We start from the raw sequence: 11,528 nt of genomic DNA on the forward strand, positions 1-11,528 counted from the left end.
TGGGTATATATCCAAAGGATTATAAATCATTCTGTTATAAGGACACATGCACACGAATGTTCATGGCAGCACTGTTTACAATAGCAAAGACCTGGAACCAACCCAAACGCCCATCGATGTTAGACTGGCCAAGGAAAATGTGGCACATATACAACATGGAATACTATGCAGCCATAAAAAACGATGAGTTCGTGTCCTTTATAGGGACATGGATGAATCTGGAAACCATCATTCTCAGCAAACTGACACAAGAACAGAAAATCAAACACTTCATGTTCCCATTCATAGGCAGGTGTTGAACAGTGAGAACAAATGGACACAGGGAGGGGAGCATCACACACTGGGGTCTGTTGGGGGTGAATAGGGGAGGGACAGTGGGGTAGGGAAGTTGGGGAGGGATAACATGGGGAGAAATGCCACATATAGGTGATGGGGGGATGGAGGCAGCAAACCATATTGCCATGTATATACCTATGCAACGATCCTACATGTTCTGCACATGTACCCCAGAACCTAAAGTGCAATAAGATATATATATATAAAAGGAAAAAATAGAAAAGATTTTTTTTAAAGTCCTTCAGTGGACTGGACTCATTGAAATAATAATCCCAGCTATTTAGGAGGCTGAAGTGGGAGGATTGCTTGAATCCAGGAGTTTGAGGCTGCGGTGAGCCATGATTGTACCACTGCACTCCAGCCTGGCTGACAGAGCAAGACCCTGTCTCAATTAAAAAAAAAAAAAATCAGTCAATGGCTCCTCACTGAAATTCAGGTATAATAAACCTTACTGAGGAGTTAAGAAGATAAAATTAAATTATTGAAGAGCTCCTAGTTGGTACCTGGCTCAGAACCAGTCTCAGTATATGCTAATACCCACTCTTTCCACAGAGAGCCCATGGCAGCCACAGAGCCCTTGGGTAAGGCAGCCCCAGATTTTGGGACAGTGGCTCAGCTAGGAAGCCAAGTGGAAAGGAATAAGGGCAGCAATCTCACCAAACTCAGCAACCAGGATTCCCTGAATCCCTTTGAGGTTAGGCACAAGAATAGATGGGTCTAGCCTCCAATTCCATCAGTGTTTCAGAAAGAGACTCTCCCTAATCAGCTGTACAAGCCAAGTCCATCCGTGACTAAGCTTTTGTAATATAAGAATAAAAACACCGTCCCTAGAAAAGCATTGGTCTCTGCCTTTCTGTTTTCTTGTTTGTTTTCTCATCAATTTCCTAGTGGAGTTTCTTTTGACAGGCTTTAACTCTTTCTTAAACGAACTTAGGGGAAGAGAGAGAGACCTAGTTGTATGCACTTCAGTAGAGCAGAATGTCCTGAGAGTACAGGTGCACCAGTGGGTCCGGGAAGCGTCCATGAAAGACGTGGGCAAAGTGGAGAGCTGGATGAGTCCAAGAGATGAAATTCACATTGGACCTAGTTAGGATTGTGGCTTCGTCCTGACTTGGTATTCCCAGGCAGCCCTACTTTTTTTTCCTTCCTCATCTCTCAGTCTTTGGACGATGGGAATTTGGCATAATCACATATTGAGATAACCACAGAGCACAGCAGAATAAGATTAATACTGTAAAAATGAGCATAATCTGAACTGATTTCATATTTCTGATTTTTAAATTCAGTTTGTTACTTTTCTTAGCCTTTCTCTATGAGAACTTAAAATTTGTGCTATAAACATAACATTCTACAGGTCCTTGTTGAGTATAAGTTCTTTTCATGCAAGTAGTTTTGGTCACCATATAGAATATCTCAAATACAAGAAAAAGCAAATATATGAAAGATAATTATTTTGTATTAAATAAAAATGTCTACTAGCAGCAGCATTTATATATGGGTAGTTCTTTGATGTTAAACACCATGTTATCTGTGTGTTCTGACAATGTAATACTTTAAGCTATTATATCTTGCTTAACTTTAAAAATATCTCTTAATCTTTTTACGTGGTGAAAAGCAAAATAGAGCTTTATAGTAATTGAATTGGAATTTTAATCCAGCAGATGTGAAGAAAATAAAACATTTTAATGAAAAATAAAATATAATTGATAACTTCATAGTTGTTTCTGTTTGGTAAGGTAATTTATTTATTAGAGGCACGAGGCCAAAAAAGATGAGAAAATGACTTCTTTGTCTTAATTTCATTTGGCTTCATCGAATCTCACTCATCTGCTTCATTACAGGCGTGTTCCATCCACCACATCGGAACAATGTCATACGTTTTTGTAAACGATTCTTCTCAGACTAACGTGCCCTTGCTACAAGCCTGTATTGATGGGGACTTTAATTATTCCAAGCGTCTTTTGGAAAGTGGCTTTGACCCAAATATTCGTGACAGCAGGGGCAGAACAGGCCTTCACCTTGCAGCAGCTCGAGGGAATGTAGACATCTGCCAGTTACTGCATAAATTTGGTGCTGATCTTCTGGCCACAGATTATCAAGGAAACACAGCTCTTCACCTCTGTGGCCATGTGGATACTATTCAATTTCTGGTTTCCAATGGACTCAAAATTGATATTTGGTAAGTTCTCTGTGGTTTTAGAAGTCTAGTCATTTCTTCCCGTTACTCTCTCAACTGATAGTCTTATCTCTGGGTCTGTTGATTTTGTTTCCTCATTTATCAATTGAAATGATAAGTTCAGACAAGCATCGAAGACAGTGTAATTCTGTTAGGCAAATGAGGGAATGAGGAGCTGACTTCTAGATTTTTGCTGAAGCAGCATATTTTTTTCTATGAAAATAGTGGATAGTTTCTGCTATGAATTAATTATGCAGTTATGTCAAGGGAAGAAGAAGAAAAGAACTAACATTTGTTGAAAATCTATGAGCTGAACTGTTTACTTGTTAGCTCATTTAGTCCTCAGAATGAAGAGCTCTCACCATAGGTGTTATCTTCATTTACAGATTAGATAGTTGAGACAAAAAAAACGATTAAACAAAAGATGACAAAGGTCACACAGTTAATAGAGGAATTGTAAAGGTCACAGTTTATAAGGGACAGAACTGGAATTTGAACCTAGTTCTGCTAACTCTAAAGCTTGTGTGCTTTCTGTCATATCATGTACCATGTGAACTTCATAATCTCCCTGGAGTCCAGGATCCTTTTTAGACTGAACAATTTGAGGAAGTCATGGGGTTTTTTGTTTGTTTTCGTGATACTCTGCTTTTTGAGTGGGAAAGATGTCAGGTCACCTGTAAAACTGAGCTTGACCTTTAAATTGCAGTGCTGCCCTCATTTATTGATGCCATAATGCCCCTAAATCTGAATAAGACAGTAAGTGTTTCTCTTACTGCAATACAGAATGGGGTAGGAATTGACTGCAGGGTCTAATGTGATTGAGTTCTCGCCTATTGTTAGTGCTAAATAGCTGTGAGAACCGTAGCAGCTGATTTGACATTTTTTTCTTAGACTAAAAAAAATGTACTCTTGTCATAAATATCAAATAAGAGTGAATCTACAAGTAGATTTATTCACTGTTTTTGACTATATGTTCTCTTTTTTCTTTTCCCTGGAAGTAAAAAAAAAAAACAAGGGTTAATTCAAAATTCAGCTCCACTGGATGTTTGGCTCAGCTCTGGGTTTTACTTTTGAGTTAATTGGGCCCCATCCTTCCCCCTCCCCCACCCCCCACCCCCGTGATTTGTTTATTCTACATAAACACTTGTTTCTGTAGCACAATTCAGAAAATAGAGGCAGACGGCTCTAAATTCCACCACAACCTGCTGTTGAGGAGACGTTCAGTGTGAGGATAGGGGCTGTAGGTGGGGGATGTGTTTGGGTCACAGAGTAACGGTCTCTGTGATGAACTCTGCAGAGATCCCAGCCTGATGGTCAAGGCTCATGTGGAAGAGTTGCAGTGAGCCAAATGCTCCTTTAGTTTCCCACGGCCCTAGGGTAGGTCCTAATCAGGCTCATCCTTTCTTCACTGAGATCTACACAAATGGGTACTAACAATGGAACTGACAATGTAGTATGACTGCTATGATGACTTCTTACTTTTTTTAATGTTTGTGAACTTTTTTTAGCAATCATCAAGGTGCTACCCCTTTAGTTCTGGCAAAGCGCAGAGGTGTAAATAAAGATGTCATCCGATTGCTGGAATCTTTGGAAGAACAGGAGGTAAAAGGATTTAACAGAGGAACTCACTCAAAACTGGAGACCATGCAGACAGCTGAGAGTGAAAGGTACTTGAGACACAATTGTTTTTTTAAGTGACCAAGTCTCACTATATTAATCATGCTGGACTCAAACTCCTGGGCTCAAGCATCCCTCCTGCCTCATCCTGCTGAGTATCTGGGACTATAGGCACATGCAGCCACGCCCAGCAAGATATTAATGTAATTTTTTAAGGGAAAGTCACTTTCAGTACCTGGATCTTTTGTGGCAACTTTGTGAGCTTTAATATTCATTTGCTTTTAAGTGCAACTTGAACTTTATATAGGACCTTATGGCTGCAGATTACAATTGAGAAGCTATTAACAGAAAGTACTACCTGTCACGTGCACATAATGTTCGCCACCTGCTGTATTGACAGTACAAAGGGGTAGTAATAGTTAACAGCTGAATCTGAGGGAAGGAAGCTGGAGCTTGAGGATTTTAAGTACAGGTCACAAAAAGAATGGAATTTTTAAAAAAAAGGTAGTTTCAAGGGTAGGGAAGTGGCGTGCTGAGAAACAAGAAAGAGGAGAGGGAAAGTAAGATAGTACTTAACGCATGCATAGTTCAGTAAGTGAAAGTGAAAGTGACTTTCATATGAGTTGGAGCTAATGAAATTTGGACTCCTGTAAGTAATTTAAGCTAAGATGCGGTGACTGACAGGGTCTTGAATAGGTCATCATTTCTCATTTAGAAGCAATGGAGAACGAGGTTCAGGGAGCTCTGAAAAGATGGCAAACCATCTTTTCTCCTGGCATGACTGGGCTCAACAGGTAAAGTGAATAGGCCATACCTAGTTCTAGTAGCATGTAGTCTGGTTGACCACCATGCAGTTTCAGCCTTCCAGATTATACAAGTGAAGGAAGAAGGATGCTTAGCTTCCATAGTCTCTTCCTAACATTCTTGGTAGATTGGAAATAGAACAAACAAGGGCCCGCATCAGCTGTTTACCTACTAACTGATGGACTGAGACTTGGATTTAGAATCACATAGTCCATTTAGACCACTGGGATCATTGTTTCTGTTGAGTCCTAAATGAAATCCTATTTTTCTAGCTCACCTTTCATTTGATTTCTTTGTACCCATGATTGCTTTTCTCCTCCTCGTGTGCCAGTTGATGTTCTTTAGGGATCATTAATTCCAGTCTCGAGCTTAGGTCTGTTTTGTTTAGATACTTTCAAGCACTTAATACAGTCCTAAAGAAATCCAAGAGCTTTTCTTCTGGAACAGTGCACACTCCTCATGAGTGATCACTGAAAACTGACAGATAGATAAACAAGAAGTTAGAGATTTATTTACAAGCCCTTTTTTTCTCTCCTGTGTACTCTGGATTGACAGAATGGCATAAGCACTTTAACAATATTGAGTTAACTATTATTTGCTAAAGATTTGCTCCTCCAACATAACTTGAAATTTATTTTTATCTTTGTAAAAATACTATTAAATTACTTTAAGCTTCTTTACTATGAAAAACAACCAAGAATGTACTTTTAGGGCCTTTATTTTGTTAATAGCCAGTTTCTTGGCACCTCTAAATGCAAACCTTTTAGCATCAGTGTGCCTCAGTTGTGATTACTTGCTAAGAAGCGATTGATAAACAGATTGGCGAACAGTGATTGATGAACAGAATGAACAGATGAAGTACTTCTGCTTCCTTCACATACCTGCCATTTCACTGCAGCCCGAGAATTTGTATTCATTATAACACTGTATAAAGCTCGTTTTTCAAAAATTGAGTTATTAAGATTAGTATTACCTAGTTTTCCTATTTTACTGCTACCCCTCAGTGTCATGGTAGAAATGCAGTGATTGAAGCTTACATTACAAAGTTGAAAGGTAATGTCATTAGGAAAATGCAAATGAGGGCCACAGTGAAATGCTTCACACCCACTAGGATAGCTGCAGTTAAAAAGACAGATAATAACAAGTGTTATTGAGGATGTGGAGAAGCTGGAATCCTCATACACTGCTGATGGGAATGGAGAGTAGAGCAGCTTCTTCTGAAAAGTCTGGCAGTCCTTCAAAAATTACACATAGAGTTACCATCTGACCAGCAGTGCCAGAATCAGGGTTTTTATGGTGTTTGTACTACCTTATTTCCAACTATACCTTATTTTGCTATAGGACTATACCAAAGAAAATTGAAACATATGTTCACACAAAAACTTATATACGAATGTTTATAGCAGCATTATTTGTAATAGCCAAAACATGGATACCACCCAAATATCCATTAGCTGATGAAGGAATAAACATCATCTGTTTATCCAATGGAATATCATTAATATTATTATTTTGTACTGATACATGCCACAGTGTGGATAAATTTTGAAAACATGCTATATGGGAGAAGCCAGGCACAAATGGCCACATATTATGTGATTCTGTTTATGTGAAATGTCCAGAATAAGCAAATCTGTAGAGACAGAAAGTGGACTAGGAGCTGGAGGAAGGGGCAGTGGGAGTGACTGCTAATGGGTACATAGTTTCTTATAGAGGTGCTGAAAGTGGACTAGAATTAGAAGAGATGGTTGTACAATTTTGGAAATATATGAAAAGCCAGTGATTTGTACAGTTTCAAAAGGTAAATGTTATGGGATGTGAAATATATCTCAACAAAAGTAGAGGAAAAGGTTTAAAGACATTGGCTAGTATATGGCACTATGGCATAATTGTGTAACGGCCTTTTCTAGAGTAGAAGATAAAGCAACGTTTTAAGTGTATTTACTATAATATTTTCCATGTCTCTTAGGATTCCCTGAGACATAGCACAGCTTCTGCAGGCCTCATACAGGACTATAAATCAAGTTAATGAAAAATATTTCCCCACTCCTCCATATAAACTCTTAAGTTTCATTCCTTTTTACTTTATAGGTATGGGATAACAAAAACAATATAGATATCACGTTTTTTAAAAAAAAGACACAAACACACACCCTAAAGACAGTGTAAATATCGCATTCTAAAAAAAGATTATATACATACTCCATTATGTTAGAATCAGATATTCCCTGGACAGTAGAAAGCATTTCATTGGATAAAGTCTCCATAGAAAATTCTGATTGGCAGAGCTTCATGACCTCCAAAGAGCAATGAGAGAATGTTCTTTGAATTTTCATTTTATACCTAACATGTTTGAGTATAAGGACATGTCAACTCATAGTCAATAAATTTTAGATAAGTCAAACTAAGGCTCTCCAGAACTTTATCTATTTATGGTTTTACTCTTTTAGGCCCTCTCAACGTTCTAATCTTATTTTTAAGCTTGCTCTAAAGTTTTTTGAAATTACTGTATTGTTGTAGATTCCCACTGAAAACATCATCACTTATTCAGAGAATAAACATCTTTTAATTATTTAAAAAAAAATGTCTGAGTGTCAAGCAGACTGGCCCATTAGGAAGTCAGCCCCCCATGATTAGAGAAGACCTTTAATGCTGGTAAAGGCTGAAGGACCTTTGTTTGATGGTGTCAGGAAGTAAAATAAAGTTGTAGGTTAAAAAAATATACCAGTTTGGCATGTGTTTACTCATAGTTCATAGTGAATGCAACTCTAAGACATTATTTTATGCTGTTTTCATTGTTCGTCCTCAGATGGTTAGAAGGATATGAAGGGAAGGGATTTAGGAAGGATAGTCATGACCTTTGATAACCTAGTTGATTCCTGTGATCGTGGTTATTATGGCTTTAATCTAAATGATACCCTCTTATTGGGCCCTGTATGTTGTGATATAACCATGGGTGTTCTTCCCTTAGTGCTTCCAAGTACCAAAGTCAGATGCAGTTTCTCTGTGGTGGTTATATTTCTCACTGATAAAGTTCTGAAAACCAGAATCAGTGTTTTTATGGTGTTTGTAGTACCTTATTTCCAACTAGATTAGCCCTTATGCAGAAGAGAAATGAACATACTCTGTCTTCTTGTACAGGATAGACTAAAACCAGTAGGAAGAAATTATTAAGAATTCCTAGTGACTAGGCCAGCTGTGGTGGCTCATGTGTGTAATCCCAGCACTTTGGGAGGTCAAGGCAGTGGATCACGTAAGCTCAGGAGCTCAAGACCAGACTGGGCAATATGGGAAACCCCGTCTCCACCAAAAATACAAAACTTAGCCAGCCATGGTGGTGTGCACTACTTGGGGGAGCTGAGACAGGAGGATTACTTGAGCTGGGGAGGTGGAGATTGCAGTGAGATGAGATCACATCACTGCATTCCAGCCTGGGCAGCAGAGTGAGACTATCTCCAAAAAAAAAGAATTCCTGATGACTAGACAAGACCACATATGCAACAGGCTGAGGAGTAAGCTTCCATTATTAGAGAATTACATTTAAAGAGGAATTCCTTCATTGGCCAGATCATTAAATTAATAAAAATTCCCTTCTAACTTTAAGATTCACACACTATATATAAGTGACTTTGAAGATTTACTCCTCATCCCCCCCACTGCCCCCGCCTCAAACAGACATTTATTTTCTCGGTGTTCTAGGGCCCAGTAGTCTGAGATCAAGATGTCAGAGTTGGTTTCTTCTAAGGCCTCTCTGCTTGATTTGTAGATGACTGTCCTCTTCAGGTGTCATCACCTGCATATCTGCTTATTCTTATTACACATTCTTAAATTATGAGTCTGCACTTTGAATCTTCTAAATTTAACATAACAAGAATATGTTGTGGTTTAGTATCTTGATGGAAACAACTCATTTAACCTATTTCAAGACTTCTGCTCAGAACATCTTTTAAAAAAATAGAGAGATGGGGTCTTGCTATATTATCCATAGCGGTCCTGAACTCCTGGGCTCAAGTGATCCTCTGTCCTTGCCCAAAAGTGCTGGGATTACAGGCATGAGGCACTAAGCCCCACCAGGGCCTTTTTGACAGAATTTTTAATTTGATTTTGCTAAATTCTAAACCAAATGAAACATATTTATTACCATTTAACAATTTACAGTTTAGGATATATTGTTCAGATACATAAGCATGTAAGAGTTTACACACATATACACACACACACATACATACATACATACATATATATATATATATCAGTTTTCTTTTGGTAAGTGTTGTAAGTTTGGTCTTTTCTAAATAATAGCCCTATAGTTTTATGTTTTTGGAATTGCTGTGTTTTTTTTAATGCCCTTTTTGCTCTTTCTTCTTCCACAGTGCCATGGAAAGCCATTCACTCCTCAATCCCAACCTGCAGCAAGGTGAAGGAGTCCTTTCCAGCTTCCGAACCACGTGGCAGGAGTTTGTGGAGGATCTGGGCTTCTGGAGAGTGTTGCTCTTGATCTTCGTCATTGCTTTGCTGTCTCTTGGCATTGCCTATTATGTGAGTGGGGTGCTACCCTTCGTGGAAAACCAGCCTGAACTGGTGCATTAAAGGAGCTCACGGAAGATGAGGCAATTAATTGCCTGTTTCCTGGCTTCCCGTGTTTGTTCTTAGTTTCTCAGAATTTTTCTTAGTGCAAAGCAGTGAGGGTGGTACATGTTTCTTCTTGCATTTTTAATTATTGTAATCCTTTGAGATAACAGTGTGTTCATCTGAACTAACTACATACTATGATCAAGTATATTGCATCCTAATGCTACCTCTGACTCAGCCTGACCTTGTAGGAAAACCTACACATAGCCTTGTTTGATAAAAACGCAGAAATGACCAGAGAATAGAAGATAAAGGAAGATACTAGGAAGTCCTTACTATCGAAACCTTATCCTAATGTAGGACCAATTGAAGTTTTCAAAAAGAAAAAGAGAATCTTAGATGATTAGTTTTTGTTGGTGGTTTTGTTTTTATTTATTTTTGCAAAGCCCCTTTTTCTTTACTTTTTCTAGGGTTAAGAGATATCTTAAAACTTGAAGTAATTTTTTCAGATCTTGTATAGAAATTAGTATTGTTAGGATCTATTCAGTTTTAGTATTTTCAAATCTTGTCACAAACCAAACCAAACTTTTGAAAATGAGCCATATTTTGTTCAAAACTGATTGATTTGATCTTATATTTATTTGTTTTTAGGATGATTTTTTATTTTTTTTAATTTTGTAAACTGCTTTGCTTGTTCATATCTGTGAAAAATAAACAAGTTCATTTTGTTCACTTTCCAATTTTCCCTAGTATCCTATTCATCAAAGATAACCGTTAGTCAGAATTACGGTCAGAAAATTCTTTTTCTACTGAATAGTTAGCAGGGAAAAATAATTCTGATATTTAACTGTCATAATTCTGTAGAGCTATTACAGTGAAAAACTCAGTTCTATAAGCTAGCTGTGTTGTCACAGTTTTATCATGGTTCATAATTATTTCATGTGCAATCCTGCTTAGAGGCCCTGTTAGACTTTTAACAATTCCATCCATATCTGTAATTCTCTGATGGCAAGAATGGATAAAGCATTTCTGAGTTAACAGTGCTGAACAGTATTGTACTGGGTGTCATAAACTCTTTATGAATGGTAATATTATGTAAATTGAAATCTGGTCCCCAAACTGTATTGCAGCTTTCAGAAGTATGTTTGAAAGCCTCTTTTGTTAATGATTCTGTGATGTATGAATTATATTTTTGAGTTATTAAAAAAGAATATGAAGGCTTGATAATTATTCATTGGGTAAAGTCAGGAAATTGCAGTGAAAGAACTAATGGTTTTGTTTTTTGGAATATAGGCACCTAAGCTATTGCTAATTGAATTGCTCCTAGAATTAGAAATTATGCTTTAGAGTAGAATTGGTATTTCTGTGATTCTTTTTGCTTCTTGATATTTTCTTTTATATCTGTATATCAGTATTGAGGCTTGCTCTTTCATGTGGCTTTATCCTCCCTAATAGCTGTTGTAAAATGCCTGAGTAACTGGCTGCTTCAGGATCAGCCTTAGGTTAGATACAAACAAAATAAATCATAGATTTGTGTAAATACGGCAAAAACAGCTGGCTGTAGAATGAAGAACACTACAACTCAAATTTGAAGTATATTCAGAAGAAAAATTTGGAATTAGCTTTACATTTGTTTGCAAATCTAAACAAATATGCAAAAATTGGTCAAAATGGAAGTATGTAGCATCTTTAAAGATTAATGCTTCCTTTTATGTGCTGATTTCTTTGTATTCTGTTCTCTGCATTCATCATTCAGTAATATCACTAATAAATGTATTTATAAATCCCTTAATTACAATTTGTTTTTGGGTTTTTTTTTTTTTTAGTGTATCATAGTTTTTCTTTTAATTTGGGGATTTTGTAATGTATTGCAATTGGCTGCCTTTTAAACACAGCTTTTTTCAAACCTCATGTAATAGGTATATTGAGTTTCATATATGTTTGCCTTATAAATACTCTGAAATTCCAGTGAATTGCTTGTAGATTTAAGGGTGATGATAACTACCACAATTAAGCCCCTCCC

General features: G+C 37.3%; 1 protein-coding gene across 12 annotated transcripts in view; it reads left to right on the forward strand.

Annotated features, from left to right (window-relative positions):
• Positions 1-11,297, forward strand: part of ANKRD46 (ankyrin repeat domain 46) — a 32,278-nt gene extending 20,981 nt beyond the window's left edge. For all 12 annotated transcript variants that reach the window (XM_008983405.5, XM_078353457.1, XM_008983403.6 and 9 more), the window contains 3 exons: positions 2,178-2,515; positions 4,021-4,179; positions 9,307-11,297. In XM_008983405.5, coding sequence (XP_008981653.1) covers positions 2,205-2,515; positions 4,021-4,179; positions 9,307-9,523 — 687 coding nt within the window. In that variant the 5' untranslated portion in view covers positions 2,178-2,204 and the 3' untranslated portion in view covers positions 9,524-11,297. The remainder of the gene's footprint in view (positions 1-2,177; positions 2,516-4,020; positions 4,180-9,306) is intronic.
• The last annotated feature ends 231 nt before the right edge of the window (positions 11,298-11,528 follow it).

Source organism: Callithrix jacchus, chromosome 16 (assembly GCF_049354715.1).
Source record: "Callithrix jacchus isolate 240 chromosome 16, calJac240_pri, whole genome shotgun sequence".
Lineage (NCBI taxonomy): Eukaryota > Metazoa > Chordata > Mammalia > Primates > Cebidae > Callithrix > Callithrix jacchus.